We start from the raw sequence: 19291 nt of genomic DNA, 5'->3' as shown, positions 1-19291 counted from the left end.
TCAACGCTAAAGCAGTAAAATATAGAAATATAGTGTAGTTATTTTGGAAATTAACTTTGTACAGTGTGTAAAGAGTTCAAAAACTGAAACAGGTTAAATTTAAGTTATTTATGGATGTGACTGATTTGTGTTTTTAATTAAAACAAAATATTCTCGTTTGATAAGTCGTTGTCCTTTAATTATTTTTTATGTTTTTATGGTCATGTTATAATTATGCTTCTGGTGTTATCTAATTAGTATCAAATTAATTATTTTGTGGTGTGACTGCCTGTTTCACTTTAGCGGATGATTAACAGATAACAAACCTGGCCATGTGTGAGTGTGACGGCCAGTTTCCAGTAAAGTTGACTTGTACCTAGACATCCCAACAATGCTTTGATGGCAGCACGGTAAGAATAGCTCTCTCCGCAGGTCCTGTGCTCTGCAGACAGGGTAAGAGGCACTATCAGCGCGTTAGAGGTCAGTGTGTTTAGTGGGAAGCGCTGACGATCAGCATTGTGATTTTAGAAGCAAGTTAAAGGAGAGAGCAACTCGGGGGACATCACCTCGAAACATCATCAGAAGTCGGACTTGCCAGTTTAAAAGAGGCGTTGAATGAGGATGATGGGGGCAAAAGAGATATTCTTCATCACTATAAATCAAAATGTGTCCTTTATTGGTAAGTCGGTGTGGCAGAATATTCAAATTAACGAGTGAAATCATTAAAACGTTTTCATGAATTATTTGTGTATAAGCGGGTGCTTTATAATGATTTATCACTCTAACACGACAAAAGGATTTCCTGTGACAATTTACTGTTGCTATTATTTTTAAATTACTAACATTAATACATTATATGCTTATTTAGCTGTATTTAACTTTACTTAAAAAATACAGCTTCTTATTAGGCATTGAAAAGATTTGGTAGCACATATTCAGACATATTCACCATCTTCATTACAGGCAAAACCTGGTGGGTACTGATGTTGGTTTTCCGTCTGCTTGTCCTCCTCCTGGCCGGCTTCACGCTCTTTAGTGACGAACAGGACAGATTTAACTGTAACACCATGCAGCCAGGCTGCTCTAACGTGTGCTTTGATCTATTTGCTCCCGTCTCTGTCCTCCGTCTCTGGCTCTTCCACCTTACTCTTCTCGGTCTTCCCCATTTGATGTTTGCCACCTACATCATGCACCAAGTTTTGTCATGTCCCTATTTTGGAGGTTTCTACTGGGGCAGGAGTCGAGGAGGCTCGCCTTGCAGCGAGAATTCAGAATCCTCGAGAGAGTCGTCCTCGCATAAAGCCCTGCTTCATGACCTCCCACTTGGGAGGTCATGCGTGGGAGCGCCACGCTTCTACGGCGCTTACTTCATAGTTATAATTCTACGAATTCTTCTAGAAGCTATTTTTAGCGCAGCCCAGTTCTTTCTCTTTGGTTTGTCGGTTCCTAAGAGTTTCCTCTGTTATGAGGCTCCCTGCACATCTGGAGTTGAATGCTACATATCCAGACCAACAGAAAAGAACTTAATGCTCAACTTCATGCTCTGCGTTGCGTTTTTATCAGTCCTGTTAAGTTTGGTTGATTTGGTGAACTCTGTGAAAGCAATGCTGAGGTGGAGGAGGAAGAGGGAGATGCTGATGGAGGAGATAAGTAATAGAGAGCAAAACAGCATGTTTAGAGTGGCAACTGTGACAGAAGACACTGATATTCTTTTAACCAGACGATCCAGCCCAAGTGGAAGCTCAAAGGTGAATGGCCTCAGAGATGAAAAACCTGCTGATGGAGTTGTGGCAAATAGTGGACTTTTTCAAATGAAGGCGAGTGTTGGGACCACGGTTAGAACTAGTGCAGCTAATGACAAGAGGCCAGAAAATACAGATGGCAAAGAAGTGAAGCCTCGGTCACCCACAAGCACATCAGTGTCATCTCACTTTGCCCCTCAGCACCACTTAAAACCTCCACTGTTCTCTCAAACAGACAAGGAATCACCAACGAACCCCAGAGCAACAACACCAATCCGGCAGTGCCGTAACGACGGCTCTCAAGACAAGAGAGCATGGGTCTAATTGGCTGACCGTGGCTGTTCATTATTGGCCCTGCACACACATTTACCTCATTAACAAAACCAAATATTTTGTTAGATGTGAATAAATAAATTCTTCTTTACCAGGAAGTTCTGGGAATTATGGACTAATAAAATTTACAGTTGATAAAATACTGTAAATTCTGAAATAGGGACCTCATAGCGAGAGCCCTGCAGCTTCCTCCAGCTCTACAGAACTTTATTATCTTTTAGCATGTTGTTTTGATTTGATGACCACTCCACTCTCATAAAATGTGTTTATCCTTTTAATTTTGCAGAAAAATAAAGTTACCAGCTAGAAACCTAAAGTTGTTTTTCTACTAATGAATACAGATATTGTTGGAGATTAACACCAGAGCTAAAAGGAGAAGGAAAACGGTCCTAACCATGCTGTAGTGCTTCTCTATACATGTAAACACAAATGCTAACTAACATGTACATCATGCCAACATTAAAAGAACATAATGTGTCAGAGTTTTGCTTTACATTTTCTTCAATTTCCTCCAAGTGGCTCAAAATCATTTAATGCTGCTTTAAAACACACAGTGCAGATTTTGTATTTCAGCATGTCAAATGTTACATGTTGAGCAGCTACATATTAGAAATAAATACATTTTTTTCATGACGAAAAAAAAAAGCTAAATTCTAAGAATCAAAGCCATCTTGATACGACAAAATTCACTGTTAACACTATGAAACAGTCATGGCAGGTCTGAGCATGTTTAATTTTACACCCTGAGCTATTTTTGTTTCATTATGAGAAAAGGAGGCGTTCAAAATAAGTAAGGAAAAAATCCCCGACTGCTTCATCGAGGCTGACCTTAATAAAGTAGCGGTAACAGTGCTCAGCTGTTGTCTGGATTACTGTGTCTCGCAGTACGTCTAGCAGCCACAACCAATGCACACCAACCTGACTTCTGACCTCTCATATGACCAGCTGATGACCTCGCCATGACCTGACTTAAGCTAACCCTGCTCAGGTTACATCAGACTTCAGCCTAGTCACCTCCATCAAACAAGATCAGCTCAACATGCAAAGCAAACTTTTACATTTTAACGTGCAGGTCCGGGAGTGCTGCTGCTAAAAAGATGAAATAATGCCATCATGACACATTAGATCTATTCTTTGCTTTTTTCTGACAGTAAAGGCGCACAGTTTGTTTCTAATGAAGGAGAACATCAACAGAGTACAGGAGTAGTTGATGGGCAGTTGATGAATGTTTTCTGTGAATGTCAGGCTTTACATTGCTGTTGTTTCATCATTTGAGTAATCTACTCTCTCCCGTGAGTAACTGATTATTTGTTGTGCGTCTTTTATTATTTGTCTCACAGTAAGAACTGTTGGTTTCTTTGTGCACTTAGACAATTTCTGTGTGAAGTCATTTTTAAACACAGTTATGTGACATTTCCGCCATATAAATATCTAAACTTGTGCAGAAAAACAATACTTTGATGACTTTCCATCCATCTTTATTTGCTCATCTAATTCAGATTGGCAGCCTATCCCAGCCCCATAGGACAAGAAGCAGGGTACACCCTGGACACGTTGCCAGTCTGCCACAGCGCCAACACAGAGGGGCACTCACATTCACGCCTATGGGCAATTTAGAGTCACCAGTTATCCTAAACTCCTAGAAGCTGGAGTACCCACACGCAAAGGCCTCATCCTTTCTGTGGATTTGAACCCAGGACCTTCTTGCTGTGAAGCAACAGTGCGAACCACTATTTTAAATTCAAAGAAACATTTACTGTCCATTGTCATGCAGTAGTTCTATGTAATTACTGAGCTCAGTCTGTTTAAATCAGTGACTGTGAACAAAACAATAGAGCACCTACAGTGTTGCATGACTCCTTAACACATGCCTCGTGCTCTTCTCATTGTCCTGCTGTGCTATTTGGGGCAGCTAAAACACAAAGCAGTATTAGGAGGCTGGCACGTCATCAGCTGGGTGCTCTGACAAAGGACTGCACTGTCACTGGTGTTGCTTCACAGGTCAGACCAGCTAATTAAAAGATGTTTACACACAGAACCTTTTACAGAAGTGTCTAAAACTCCATAAAAATGTGATTAAAGCAAAAGTATGTGGACATCTATGCATTATGCTGATATGTGATAGCTGGACATCTCTTATTTCCTTACTGTAGGCATTTCTCCAGATTTAGGAACCTCGCTGCACACAATTATTCTCACTCAGGCCCAACAGCATGGACACTGTCATTATGAACTTTGCAGTCAATGAATTTCTTCTCAACCAAATCAGGGAAGCCATGCACAGAACTTTATCAATGGAAACCCATTAATGTCTTTATATACTTCTGGTTTTGGGTTCAATGTCATGGGTGATTATTTAATAATTACAGCTCAATGATTTTCTTTAATAGTTTGCTGATTACTGCTTTTACTGCCACCTTCTGGTCAAGAAAGGAGAAACACAGCCAACAGGACAGAAAGGAGTGAGCGTCAATTCAATTTTTTAACTCAACTCAGTTCAATTTAGTTCAACACCTATAAAAGTAAATCATATACAAGACTGTAATGATTGATAAAACATAACTAATGCTTACATTTCCATGTAAGTGTGATCCATTATTTCTTTGATTAAAGCTCTGGTCAGTTTCCATTTTTTAATAAAAAAATAAATGCATATTTCATTCATTGTTAAATGTTTAATTCTGAAACCAAGTTCTTCTTTTGTGGAGTCTGTGTTGTATATCAGTACAAAGCAGAGAATTAAGAGTTGACACTTAGACTTCTCATCGATCCTCAGCTGGAGTTGACGCATCAACCTGCGAGCGCCTCCGGTGTTATAACGCGGTCGGATCTCATGGGTGACAGACGGAGGAGATTGAGAAGTAAGAGGGAAAACTCAACATTGACCACAGCAGCACATCAGAGAAGATGTCAGAGGCATCAAAAATATTGATCCCTCAGCACCCTTCTCACCTATGAGGACGTAGCTGAGATGAATGGGAGGATAAGGTTGTCCCTGATGACTATACAGAGAAAGAGAAAATCTATCATGCCCCCTTTGATGTTCTTGATACAGGGATTGGAGCGTAAATAAATAAATAAATAAATAAATAAGAGAGAGAGAGAGAGAGAGAGAGAGAGAGAGAGAGAGAGAGAGAGAGACAACGAGCCTATGTGAAGAAATGTTGAATAGCTTTCAGGTGTTTTCTTACAGTAGCTGTGGCTTCTTGTCTGCAGATTAGCTTATTAAAGAGCCGAAGCAGAAGACAAAAAAGCTCACGAATTAATTTCAGCAAACACATGAAAATCTTTTTGAAAAGGAGAAAATGTTTCAGCCAGCATTTCCCTGGCTTGTGCTGTGAGCAAAGCTTATGCTTTATGTACATCATTAAAAAGGACCTTGATGCAATTATCATTTCTTCTAAAGCATAAACACTTAGAAGCCCCTTTTCTAGTGTCTTACTAAAGCGTTATTTGTCATGTCATTTTGAATCCTGTTTATTATTAAAAATCTTCAGTTTGTTTCCCAAGTTTGCGTTTTATTTATTATTTCAACCCTTTTGTTTTATCTCTGTTGTAGGTTGAGTTTTTTTTAAATTTTATTTTATTTTTTACACTTGTAATCCTGCATTTTCAGATTCCTGGTGTCTGGTATTCCCATGTTCTGGTTTTCTCCACCTCTCTCATCCCCTTATGTGTATAAGTAACCTTCTCTTACCTGTGTTCCCTTGTTGCATCGTACTGATTTCCTGCCTGCCTCTTTCCCTCTGTGTTATCTTGCCATTTGCATTGTTTGTTACTCTGCATCTTGGACTCTGTTTTGGATTCATGTTTGTATTAGAGATCCAAAAGTGCTAGCACCTACACTTTTTAAATGAACCATAAACTTTACGGCAAATGCCCACATCAATCATATTCTATTAACCCTGGTCATAACTCTGATTTTCAAGTGAAAGATAATCTTTGCTCACTCTGTCCCTGCTTGTAAGAAAAATGAAAATAAAATTAAAAATTAAAAACATCTAAAACAAAGTGGATGTTTTAATCATTAAGACATTTACTGGAGGAATCCATTCTGCACAATCAGATATGTCCAAAGCGATCAAGTTACAGCTAATAATTATTTAGTGGGCTGATCTTTTTGCCCCTGCATGCCAGACAAATATGACCTCTGACCTGTGACCTCTGCACCCTTCACCTCGCATAACTTGACATGTAGGCATTTGCGATTTTAAAAATGCAGGTAGAGTAAACTTGATGGGTCTTAATAGCATTTATGTAATCCTGTCAAAAACTACACAGATAAATAAAAAAACATTCACTTTTACCTAGTGGTATTAAAAATTATTTCTTATAAGCTTATTAGAATATCAGTGGGCTAATTTTATGACACTGTAGAGCTTAGAAAGCAGGTTTTCATTTGGCCACATTGGCTTGTCAAACTTCTCATGCAGCTATTTATTATTATTTTTAAGTCATTCATTTTCCTTAAACACTTCTTTTCAGAGTAATGTGGCATTTGTTCTAGCATGCTCCGAGACAGAAAGCAGTGAGGTCCTCCGTCCATCACAGACCTGTCAGTTAGCACTGTTTGCTTAAGACTGCATTGTAAATCAGCCCTGACATGACAATGGTTGATAATGAAAGCTAAATGCTCTCCCCCCAGCTCTGTATACGCTATGAAATTAAAGGTTCCTATTGCTATGTGACCTTTAACAGCCCATATAAGCCATTCAGACATCTTAACATGATTTATTCCCAACCAGTCAGTTTGACATCGAATTAGGTCATTATACAAAGACTGCATTCACGAAGATCCTAATTGGAGGAAACTAAGACGAGTTGGGCTCTCTGGGTTTTACCAATAGGATATGGCTGTGATGAGCTGAACTGGCAAGTCAGCGTCTTGTTTATGTTAGAAGGAGATGGATCGGGCACGACCTCTTGACCCATTTCCTCTGTTGATTTTTTGCTTGTGGGCTTAAGGGAGCATGCCCAACCCCCCTGCCACAACACAAATATACACACACCACGGGAAGAGGAAGCAAACTTGTCTCATGCCTAACAAGTAGTGGCAGAGCAATTTGTTCTGAGACAAATTGAAACATGTCAAAATGGCCTCTGTAGGAAATAAGTGATTCGAACTGATGCCCTGTGTGCAGACAGAATCAGGTCACTTAAAAGCCATTTAATGTTGGAGTCAGAAATGTCCATATGTTTACCTAAAAATAGTAATAAAACAAACCCCATAAACAGAATAAACACCTATTCACAAAAAAATAATAAATAAATCACTGACCACTTAATAGGTGAAGACAACTGTTCTCCTTATTTTTGATTTGAAAATTCGTAAAATATGTATTTAATTTAATTTTCCATATGATTTGTGATGTATGGAAACTTTACAGCTTTAACTGGGAGTGTTTGGGGAAAAAGGAAATGGAAATTTTTGAAAGGATCTTCATTAAGATGACAGATTGTTTTTAGAGGCATTATCTTACATAAGAGTTGAGCCTTATCTTCATACTCTCAGATTAAACGAAGGTTTTTCAGGCTTTATGTTAAATTAAACTAATTTGTAGCTGCTACTGTTAGTTTTGTGCTTTGTGAGTCACTGATGGCTGACAGCTTTTAATAATTTGACCAGAAGATGGCGGCATTTTATTATCGTTTCCCTCGTTCTTAGCGAAGTACAATTTCCCCCCAATTTTGAACACATAAGGTTTTGCTGTAACATTTGAGTTTATGAATAGCGTGTGGATTTATCATGCTGGAGAACAGGAATCATTTTTTTCCTTTTCCAAATTATGGACACAAATAGAACCACAATGGGGTGATGATGTTCAACAGGATAAGCGGACCACACACTGCAGAGACGTGATCACGATGGAGAGAGTTTCAAATCTGTCTCTCCTCTCTGACGTCTTAATTAGAAGCCTCGGTCATCACATTTGTAAATGATCCATCTTATTAAGAGTTATGGGAGCCTTCAGCTTAAACCTCTTATAATAAGCATTTTTTGTCCTGGCTTAACAGACGGTTTCTTCTTTAACTTCTGATGGCCAAACCAAAAATAACACCGGGAATAACAAATGTCCCTCTTCCACTACCGCTGTTCCAAAAACGAATAACTGAAGACTGGGCGATCTATGTGGGATAAAGTAAAATGTGAGACATTAAGCTCGACAGAGAACAGAAGTCAACAGTTAATAACAAATGTTAAGCGCAGGGGGCTTTAAACTAAGAAGACCACCTGTAGTTTCACCATTGCCGTGCCGATATTGTTCTCCTCGTCTCACAGCATGTAAATCTGCAGCACCAGGGACGCTTAATAGAGCTTATCCCACGTGACTACAAAAGCAATTTACATGTTTTAGTTAAATATAAATGAAACTACAGCTGTCATAGTTCAGCCATTGCGCACAGAGATGCTGAGACTTTAGCACCTTGCGCACTCTGCTCATTAGTCTGAATACTGAGATGCTGCTTCAAGGCATGAATTGCATCAACAACTTAAAAACAAAAACTTAGAAATACACAGTTTGACAGTGTCAGATTCCAGGAGAAACGAGTATTGAGAATAACCAGGAAACATGAGTAAACGTTCAATAAAAGTTGTTTTATTCTCAAAATAAAATCTTCTATCAAAATGGAAATTATATATATTTACAGTCTCGTAAAATTCAATGTACAAATGTACAATGTATGTACACCAATAATTATATAAATACACTTTATGCGCAAATGCAACCCGTACGAGGCAGTATTAAGGCATTGATTAATGTACGCATAAATCCATCTTGTAGACAAAACAGCCCAGCAATGGCCTCATTTCTAGCAGAACAGTCTCATTGTGAATATTGTGTTTAAGACACAGCGGCTCTTTGCAGTGAGAATAAGGAGATACTCAGATATACCACATAACCTATCGACAAGGGGGATCTTGTCAGCTGTGTGCATTCAATTAAGCCCAGATAAGACTCTGCATTCTTCGTGCCAGGTACATTGTTCTGCTGCTGGCAGTCTCATTATTTAAAGAGAAGCCATTAGGCGCTCATTAATGTGCTAATTACAACACGCTGATGGACAATCCCAACACAATTAGTCACCCCTCCCCCTCTCAAACCCTCTATTCAAAACCCCTGGACGTCACTGGAAGAAGGCAAGGGAAGAGCACTTTCCATAAGTCTAACTGATCTAAGTTTTATAAGCAAACCGGAGCATAAATCCATTAAACTTTCACATTAGGGGAGTGCTCAGGAACAAAGCTTGACTTTAACTAGCAGTTTGGGGACTGACGTTTAATAATTTACCCATTAAAAACAAAACAAAAATCATTCTCTATGACACATTGCCCCCAGAAAGCTGGTTTTAAGTCTTTAGTGTCAAATGACATGAGATTGGGCAACTGGGCGTCCAATCCACCTGATCAAACCCGGGAAAGTGGCATCTGTTTGGGGCAGGAGACGGAACTGGCCGTCCCAGACCTCCAGGTCAGTCCAGTGCTCACGTCACTGTACATGGAGCCCGCTGAGGCTTTACTACCCCAGCAGCACCGCGTGCAAAAAGTCCTCCAGGAGTCCAAGGTCTTCCCGGACCAGATCCAAGCTCCCGACGTGATACCCACCAGGAGGCACATGAAGTATTTCAGCATAAACACAGCATAGTCTGGCCTCTGCCTGTTCGGGTCCGTCATGCACGTACAGTTGTGCGTAATTTCCCACGTCTGCCTGTTATGCTGCTCGTAAAAGTAACACGCCACTATGACAGTGGCCGGGACTGTATATAAAACAGTGAAAACTCCTATCCTGATCATCAGCCTCTCCAGTTTATCAGTTTTTGTGCCTCCTTGTTTGATAACACTCCTGATCCTGAACAGCGAGACGAAGCCGGCCAGCAGAAACATGGTACCGATGAACAGGTAGATAACCAGCGGTGCCAACACAAAGCCCCGCAAGTTGTCCAAATTCTGGTTGCCTACATAGCAAATCCCGGCTACGGAGTCCCCGTCCACTGAGCTCAGAGCCAGAACCGCGATGGACTTCATGCTGGGAATGAGCCAGGCGGCTAAATGAAAGTACTGTGAGTAACTGGCTATTGCCTCGTTACCCCACTTCATACCTGCAGCGAGAAACCAAGTGAGGGACAGAATCACCCACCAGATCGAGCTGGCCATGCCAAAGAAGTAGATCAGCAGAAAAACGATGGTACAAAGAGCAGGACCAGTGGTTTCATAGTGAATGTATTCTCCGCCGTTTTCTCTATTGCAGGCAACTTCTTCGTGTCCAGCGATCAGTCTGACAATATATCCAACTGACACGAACATGTAGCAGGCGGAGAGGAATATGATGGGGCGCTCCGGGTACTTAAACCTCTCCATATCAATTAAAAAGGTCGCCACAGTTGCAAAAGTGGAGATGAAACACAGAACCGACCACAGGCCGATCCAAAAGGCAGTAAAAGTCCTCTCTTCTGGTGTAAAGTAAGGGTTGTGGCACGGAATGGCACAGTTCAAGATCTGTCCAGTTTTAACGCGGTTGTGCAGAGGGTGGCTGTCGCTGGTAACGGGCACCATGGGCGCACGGCAGAAGCATCCCGTTTCACACGTAGACGCTGCTGGTTTGTGCTTACCGGGGATCCCACGACCATAGCCGCTCTTCTTCTTGGTGTTGTACGGCTTTAAGGGTCGGTTGGTTGGCTTCGCCACCACAGGAGAGACAGTGGTGGTCTGGCTGCGGTTGTAGTCCATGCACAGCGTGTCCTGGTTGCCTTGTTCGGGCAGCAGGTCGCATCTCATCCGGTCTGGCCACGGGAAGCCGTACTGTCTCATGAGCGGCGCACATCCAGCTTTGGCCCGCTCACACACACTCCTGCACGGTGGCAGCGGTTTCTTGTAGTCTTCAAGGCAGATCGGTGTGTACATACTGCAGAGGAAGAAGCGCAAGTCGGGGGAACACTTTATTTCCACCAGCGGCCAGAACTGGTGCACTTCCAGGCCGGCTTCGTCCTGCGTGTCGTGTTTGAACTGGTTGGGCATGTAGGTGTAGTTGTAGCCGATGCCTTTGCACAGAGGTACGGAGATCTCCTGGCACTGGAGCTCTTTGGCAGCCAAGCAGCGCGTTCCGTGCAGAACCAGGGTTAACAGCACGCACCATCCCGGGATGCTCCTATCCATCGTTGTTTTCTGTGCGCGTTTTGTCCTCCAAAGTCAGAGCGAACTTGCTTTTTGCAAGCAGGCTGCAAGTCCAGTTAATCCAGGAGAAGTGCCAAACTCATGCTAATGCGCACGCAGTTTGCGAGTATGTTTAGTACGTGTGATATCCAACACAGGCGTTTTACTTTCTGAAAATCTGTGGATACTTCCAGTCTACCCTCCCTCTCTCTCTCTCTCACTCCTTTGTGTCGGTGCAGCACCGCGTCTCTGCCTGCATGCTCTGTAACACACGGGAGCATTTGGCTTTATACGAGCTGGAAGAGGACACTCCCTCAGCCTGGGCGGAGAGGAAGAGTAAGTCAAGTCAATCAAGACTTCCTTCTATAGGTGTTTGTTTAAAATGTTCACCCTGGTGGAAGGGTTATAATCACTTTGCCCTTGTTTGCACTCCCCCAAGAGACACACACAGACGCAGAGTCACAGCGCCCTTTACAAACAAGGAAAAGTTATCAAAAAATAAATACATTATGCAGGAATGTAAATAGGAATGCAGACAGCCAACTAATAGGATACAAATGAACTAATTAGGGTGTGGACTTAATACATTAGTGCCTGTTCTCTTGGTGGTGGGTTGTAGGTCAAAACACTTGACTCAATCATTCATTTTCTCAAAAATGCAACATGAAATGAAGGAGAAAACTAAAATGTTAGCTGTTTTTTCTACTGAATTTATAACGTCTACCTTCAAATGATAAGGAGCATCCAGTGCTGTAGTGATTGCCATTACCAAAATAGTAAGCAAATCAGATTCTCAGCAGACTCACAGGATTCATCTGCAGAGGATGGAAATATTACATCTTGTACCTACACAACACCAGATCACTTTATTCTGTCACAGCTCTTAAGTTAGAATTTAAGAATGCTACTTTAATATCTGGGCAGTTTCTGAAAATTAGCTTTTTGACTAATTTCACAGGATTTCTCGGTTCATTAATGTTGTCAAATTAATGAATTAAACAAAAAAATATGGCTGTCTTCCCCCAGTGAAGCCTGCTCTGTACTTTAGCTGGTTTTCATTGACAATCTTTCAAGTTAATCAGCGGATCAAACATCTTCCAGTCCCAACCTATACAAGTAGGAAAAAAGAGCTGTCATTGCTGCTGATGATACAGCATATTCCCAATCATCAGTGCCTGATCCATTCAAATTTTAACTTGTCTAAATCTAAAGAGAAAACAGTTTTGCTCATTCGCTGTTTAAAGCCACATGGACAAACTAGTTTCTCTGGTTTTTAATTGGAAACCAGTATAAACTCAGTTTTGCATGCAAAACTCCTGGTTCACATTGAAGATGAGCTTGATAAAATTAATTTCACTAATCTTCTGTAAACAAATGGTTGTGAAGGCCATAAGGAAACACTCCTTTTTGATGCCGTCTGTCATTTAGACACAATCCAGTGCAATGAAAAAACTCCTGCCCTTATATCTTACAATGTAAATATGTTTCTGTGGCCTACATGAAAATGTTTGTACATGCACATTTGCATGTGTCTTCTTGCATGTAGGATAACTACTACGGGGAAAATGTGTGTGTGGTAAGGGTGGTTGCTATAGTCTTGTTAGCACACAGCAGGGGGTCGTCTTGTTTGAAAGGGAGGGGGCTGTTTGTCTTAATGCTGGTGCCAATGTTTCAGTAAGATCATGCTGGGCCAGCGATTACTGCAACACACCACAGGCCTAATAGACAGGATAGTGTGTGTGTGTGTGTGTGTGTGTTTGCAAACAGTTTCAGAGCTCAGCTCTAAGAGAATAAGCTAACATGGGCAAATACAGCATTGTGATAGCACTAATTAAAGTCATTCACACTTCTTATTGGATTCAGCAGCTTCAAATGGAGCTGAGACAGTTTGGCAGACAGGCAGTGTGTTTCCAATCCACAGGTTTTATCAGAACTAATTAGCCCCAAACTCCAGTATTTGCAAAAGGCTGCTTGTTTCAGCTGGGTTTGGATTCTCCAATGTGTGGGGTTGTGTGGTTTCTGGCTAAACTCTCAATAAGAAAACCTCTAATCAAATCAATAAAAGAGCAAAACTGCTTTTATTTACCATTATCAGACAAACATGTCTTTCTAAATATGGATAGCTGTTGTTCTATCACAGCTTTATTTATAAGATACATATTTTTTTTCTTTTAAGTCAATCTAATCCCAAACGTATAGGTTAACCTCGCAACATACAGAAGAACTTAAAACTAGCCCTCAGATTATCTAACACGTAAAAACAGAGGTTCTTCTATTCTAAAGGAAGAATGCACAGAACTAATCGGATTCTGTCAGTGGTATAATTGCGGTTTTTCAAAATAAAAATATATTCTTGCCAAATTCCCCTGGATCCATCCTGAATTCCCAGTTAACCTTCAACTCTCTTCAGATAATAATTTAAAGTATATTTCAGCATACTAAAGTGTTTCCAGTTACAAATGTGTCAGCACATTTGCACATTAAGAAAACTTTTCAAAACCCAAGTCATGACTTGAGTTACATGCACTTCATTTACCTGCAATATGGACAGACAGAAAAAAGGAAACAAAAACAAATAGTCCTTTTCCTGCTCACTGTAATCAGCTGACTTCACTTTGTGTGGAAGGAGTTGAAAAATAGCAGAATGGTCTGAGACTGCCGAGGAGTAGCAAGAAGAATATTACTTCCAGTTCAATTGCATGCATAAATATGAAAACAATGACAAAGTGCATACTGCGATGTGGCCAGAAGCAACTATCAACTGCTGATAGCAACACATCAACTCTTTCCACACGTCTGCATAAATAACATATCAGAGCTAATGACAAAGAGAATAATCTTAAACCAAAGTGTATGCTGAGCTGTGATTTTTTCAGAGGTTAGAGAATGAGGAGCGTTCAGGCCTACAGTCACAACCGCCAGTTTGTGGGATGTTTACCTGTCCTTGCTCCAACAGGTGTGGGCAGAAATGGCCTGATTGCTTTTCTTTGAAGCATTTTCATTTTTCTTTTTTCACTAACTTAGATGAATGCTGTATGTTAACAAATAAAAGCTAATTCACTAGCTGGGCCCACGTCCTCATTTTAGGTTTGACAGCGTTTTAGTAGGTAAAGGTGAATGCTTGGACATGAATTGAGCTGCGGTTTGGGGAAGGCCTCGAGGGGGACTGGCGATGGCTCCCGGGCCTGGCAGATCCCTGTGTACTAAATAGAAGTCAAGAAGTTAAAGAATTGAAAGGGGGAAGGAGGGTGAGGCACGTAAACAAGAACGATCAGCTTGCAGAACTGGGGGAACCTATATAGATGAGAACCGGAAGGAGCGTGTTTGGAGGCGTGGTCCCGCTCCTGAAACTCCGATACATAACTGTCCAATAGAAGGATATTGTGTGTGTGTGTGTATAATGCAAAAGTAATGCAGTTTTTGTTCATTCTTTTGATTATTTTATTGATTATTACTTTAAAGCCACCAATGTTAGGGTCATAAACAGTACATTTGTTTACACAGCAAGAAAAACAACCTGAATGAATTTGTTTTACTATTAATTTCACATAATAGTGTCTCATTTTGGTTCAGTTCCATATAAAAATGATACTTTTTGCAGCTGGTTTTACTTTCAAAAACAACATTCACTTTGTCTGAACGGGGGGGGGGACGGACAATTTTCTCATGAAGAAATGAGACTCCTCAGACATTCTTATGTATGTGCAGGAACTTTTTGGGGCTGATCCAGATGCCTCACGCTGGGCCAGCCGTCTCCAGCTGAGCTGTGAACTGCAGGTGAAAGTCTTAAGAAACAGGTGCCTGCTCCTCCTGCCAGAGGGAACAAAATAGCAGGGTGGGCATCGGTTACACCAATCGCTGTCTATCAGAGTGGAACCTGTATTGATTAACAAGGCCGATAGACTCGGTGGCCCCAGCCACCAACTGTCGACTGCGCCTCCCCCTTCTGTGTGCAACAGCGATAGTGGGTTTAGGGTTACGCCCTGGCCCCCTGCATACCAAATTTAAAAGGGTGGAAATGGAATTACTGCATCTGTTTAGAAGTCAACTTCTGCATTCTCTGGGCTGCCCACTCTGCCACTCCTCTATCTAACCTCCCTTCTTGACTCTCGGTAGGTTTCCCCCCCGATTCTCCCAGGGCTCTCAAAGTTCACGACGCCAAAGAAAAAGGTGGGTGGGTAGCAAAGGAGGGCGGCTTCTCACAGAGTTACTGAGGCGTGCTGTGAAACTCTGAAATGTCTGTGTCTTTGTAACCTCCTCATGGGAAGTTTGGGCTTGTGATACTCTCAAACACTACTCTCCTTTCTATAATTTAATGTGGTAAAATTAAGTTGATTCGCACTGTGGAGCCACAACCCTGTCAGTCTTGAGTAGTTTCTCTGAAAAATGTGGTTAGATCGATAAGCAAAAAGGGAATTAGGGTTAACAACAGACAAGATAATAAAGTCTCAGTTAATGTGATGCTTCCTCACAAATCAACTCATGTTCATAAGCTCTCACAGAGCGTAGATGATCATCACTGCAATGATGATAAAGTGGCATTTTGTTTTAGCCTTGAAAGACAGAATGTCACAACTGCAATTATATTAAAGGGAAGTTTATGAAGTCTGATTGGGGTGAGGAACAAGAATAATTACTCAGAAGACACATTTGTGCATAATCTGGGAGTCTTTGCACACATACAGCTCAGAGCACCTGACATTTGTGTCAGATTTGGCCCAAATGTCATTAGCTGCACTTGACATAGACTAGGGGAAGCTTTTTGTGGGAGAGATGTGACCCAGATGTCAGTACACACCTCACATCTGGCCTATATAAACTGAACCTGGTCAAGCAACCAGTCTTACCTCAGAGTCAGTGCAATGAGTCATGGTCAAATCTGGCACGCAAGAGAACCTCTGCTTTGGGCTAAATTTGTGCCAAACAAGCATCGCTATCTGGATAATGTTCTATACATATTATAAACAGTAATATATATATATATATTAATTAGTTATCCATATCTTATTTATTCCAACATCTTCGAACTCTCTACCATGTGCCATGAATATAAACATCTCACACATGTTACACATGTTTTGATTGTTAGTATTGTGTGTTGTCTATCCTGTTACTTACACTGAAAGAGAAGAAAAAGCCTAAATCCTTTTACTTGGTCAATAAAGTTGATTCAGACTCAGATTACGGTGATGGAATAAAAGGGAATTTTACTGCCAAACAGAATAAATAGCAGGAATACTCAATAGAAAAACAAATGAGGGGAAATTTCCTTTTGCTATAGCTTTATTACCGGGTTCTCCGCATTATGAACAAATTAATAAATACAAGCCCTTGTGCAATTCTTAACCACCTCTCTGGATATTCAGTAGATAATAGTTAGCCAAGAGATTTTAAGGGCAGCACACTCCACTCACTCATGGCACTTGGGCAGAGTTGGCGCATGTGAAATTGCTGTCATATTTCCCAATGTCTACAACATTTACATTAGATTCCCCCTGAGAGCAACATGTCTGAGCCACTGTGCATGCGTTAATGCCCTTAAATTCCAGGTTACAAGTATGTACGTGTATGCTTTGTTAGCAATGTTTGTCTTTGCCACCATCATCCACTTCATTCTGTAGGCACCAATAACCGACCTGACCCAATTTCATTGAAACCTGCAACTCCGCGTATAATTTCTTTCTGAAGCTGGCAATTAAATGAATATTTAAATGAGTGTCGCCTTGGTCCCCAGGGTAATTTGGTTGATTTAAAACTTCATGTGCGCATGGGAGAAGAGGCCTGAGTTTAATTAGATGTGATGTATGTCTTCAAGATAAGACGTGAAGGCCCTCCTGACTTCTGAAGATGTTTACTTTCTTTAAGTTTGGATGCAGTCTTTCAGACGCCACCCTTGATCTCAGAGGGAATGCTGCTGTCACCAAGTTCTCACTGGCTGGATAAATAATCAGAGTATAAATAACTATGATATCTGATTTTGGAAGTGTCAATTGCTCTGAGCTAATTACTCAACAGCCTGGAAATTCACCACTCAGCAATAAATACTCACTTAAATGCTCATCCTTGCCAAATACTTTTGACAAATTTGAATCTGCTGATATTTCAGATAAACGCGATTTTCTGTCAGAAAAATCAGCCTTACTTTGTTTAAGCAGGTTTCTTTTTGACAATGTGTTTTTCCTTTAACGGCTGAGCGATCATTATTGAGTGGAAGGCGGTCACTTCCCAGGGGAAATCGGAATATCTTGCAGTGTGCGCCCATTCTGCATCTCCTGGTCAGTGATGGATAGAGGATTCCTCCCTTCCTTCCTTCCACAGGTTAGATTCCTCTGCGGTTCTCTTCCATGTTTACTTAAAGACAAACTACTAATCAGCCCGGGGTGGGTTGGGAGGCTTAGGGCAGTCACCCTTAACACAAACACGCACTCGCGCACACACAAATCCTGACAGTGTTGCACTACTGATAGAGTGTGTATGAGTGTGTATTGTATGGACTCACCTTCCTTCCGCTCATTAACCAGAGCAAACATTGACACGAATACCTCCCATCCAATCAGTCTACTGCTGGGCAGGACCATGACAGCCATGTCTGTGTTAACCAACCTCCTGAAACCACACACACCACACACACACTGATATGGGAGCCAAAAGGTGTAAAATATGCTGAAATATTGTTTTTTATTATAAGATGACTTTTTAAACTTATTTAAACTTTTCCTAATGCAGCCTAAAAACTCACCCTGAGGGGTTGCTGGAAAATTATCTGCTGACTTTCCTGTGTGGCTCCAGTGTTTCTCCATGGATAGGGTGATTCCCAAAAGTCTTGGCTCCAGCCTAGCTTTCTTTGTCACTATTTTGGTAGCTGAGTTTTAGGATTTTACAACCAAAAAACTCCTCAGAAGCTTGGAATTTGAAAATAGAGCAATTAATATATCATAAAGATGGAAGGTGAAGTTACAGATAAGTCTTCCAAATTCCAAATTCCATTTTTCCAAATGCCTTGAGTGCTGAAAAAACAAATTCCTCAAAAAATCCCAAACCAAAGCTAACTGCAAGGCTTGATATCACCAGGTGCTTCAAATAATAATAATAAAAAAAATATAGGCCCATAAACAAAAACATGTACATACAATGACTATGGAGCAGTGGCTGGCATTGTCTCTTTAAACTACAAGCTACCACATGACCAGATACGCACAGGGTTGTACAGGTGTGTGAATTCAAAGACACACAACAACAAAGAAAGCAGTAATATTGCTTTAACTCAATACCTTTTAACTGCTGACACCTGAATTTAGCTTAGGGGATACAGACACACACACACACAAACTTCAATAATGTGCGATCTGCTGCAAAGCAATTTTACTTTCACTCACACAGCTAAACTGTGCCCATTCAGTTACTGCCTGAAGCCAATAATGCACACCTGGTTTCACTACAACAGAATGAGCTGATAATTTGCATTGATTGAACAGGTCACAACCTCAGGGAATACAAGTGAAATCCAACTTAAAAGGGAGTGGAGTTTTGCTGTGGGTCATCCAATAATAATTTGAATTATCGTTTCCAAAAATTGGCAACATCCTCACCCAGTTAATTGCTCACATTTGGCAGCAAAAAGACACCAAACATGACAGTAAACCCGAGCAGTCAGACTGCTAATGAGACTGCTTTGAACAAATACCCAGGTCAATGTAACAGGTACAAGTAAACAAATAAATCAGAGGCTTTACAAGTACAGTTTCCCACACTCTTAGAGATTATGGGCAACATGTTTGTGTCATGTCTTGCATTTAATTCAGAATAATTGCTTGTCTGACACTCTGACTGATTGCATATCTTGGCACTACGGTTGTAGACATATTGCTGTGTTCATACACCTCATGAATCAGCTTGAACAGAGCTATTAAAATAACTTCCTGGGTTGTAATCGACGAGTGTTGCTGTTTAAACTGACGCTATTGTACCTTAACTGCAACATCACTTAGCGATTAAAAACCCATGAACAATTATTTCAGCACTTTAAACACATACAGAAGTGAATGCAACAGAAGACAGTCATGTGTTTCCCTTTCACAGGAGGTAA

At 40.9% G+C, this 19291-nt stretch overlaps 1 protein-coding gene, 1 long non-coding RNA gene and 1 pseudogene across 4 annotated transcripts; 1 reads left to right on the top strand and 2 right to left on the bottom strand.

Annotated features, from left to right (window-relative positions):
* Positions 1–594: 594 nt before the first annotated feature.
* On the top strand, positions 595–2045 carry LOC146553135 (gap junction delta-4 protein-like). Its single transcript, XM_085255104.1, has 2 exons — positions 595–658; positions 943–2045. Exons 1-2 carry the CDS (start codon positions 595–597, stop codon positions 2043–2045), a joined length of 1167 nt encoding a protein of 388 aa, XP_085111230.1.
* Positions 2046–8641: 6596 nt separating this feature from the next.
* On the bottom strand, positions 8642–11454 carry LOC146553134 (frizzled-8 pseudogene; annotated as a pseudogene).
* A 3215-nt stretch (positions 11455–14669) lies between these two features.
* LOC146553133 (uncharacterized) lies at positions 14670–18605 on the bottom strand. 3 transcript variants are annotated; one of them, XR_014889548.1, is made up of 4 exons: positions 18477–18605; positions 17945–18107; positions 17705–17811; positions 14670–15015 (listed from the first exon to the last, which is right to left on the bottom strand). It is a non-coding gene; the product is annotated as an uncharacterized LOC146553133 (long non-coding RNA). The 3 variants fall into 3 exon arrangements; XR_014889549.1 differs by lacking the exon at positions 18477–18605 and adding an exon at positions 18336–18395; XR_014889547.1 differs by lacking the exon at positions 18477–18605 and having other exon boundaries at positions 17945–18427.
* Positions 18606–19291: the final 686 nt, after the last annotated feature.

The sequence above is a fragment of the Mchenga conophoros genome, linkage group LG18, assembly GCF_057382185.1.
Source record: "Mchenga conophoros isolate Kocher_MC1m ecotype Shallow Benthic linkage group LG18, M_conophoros_male_GT1.1, whole genome shotgun sequence".
In the NCBI taxonomy this organism is placed as follows: domain Eukaryota; kingdom Metazoa; phylum Chordata; class Actinopteri; order Cichliformes; family Cichlidae; genus Mchenga; species Mchenga conophoros.
Note: the sequence above shows the minus strand (reverse complement) of the source record. Positions and strands in the feature narration are given on the sequence as shown.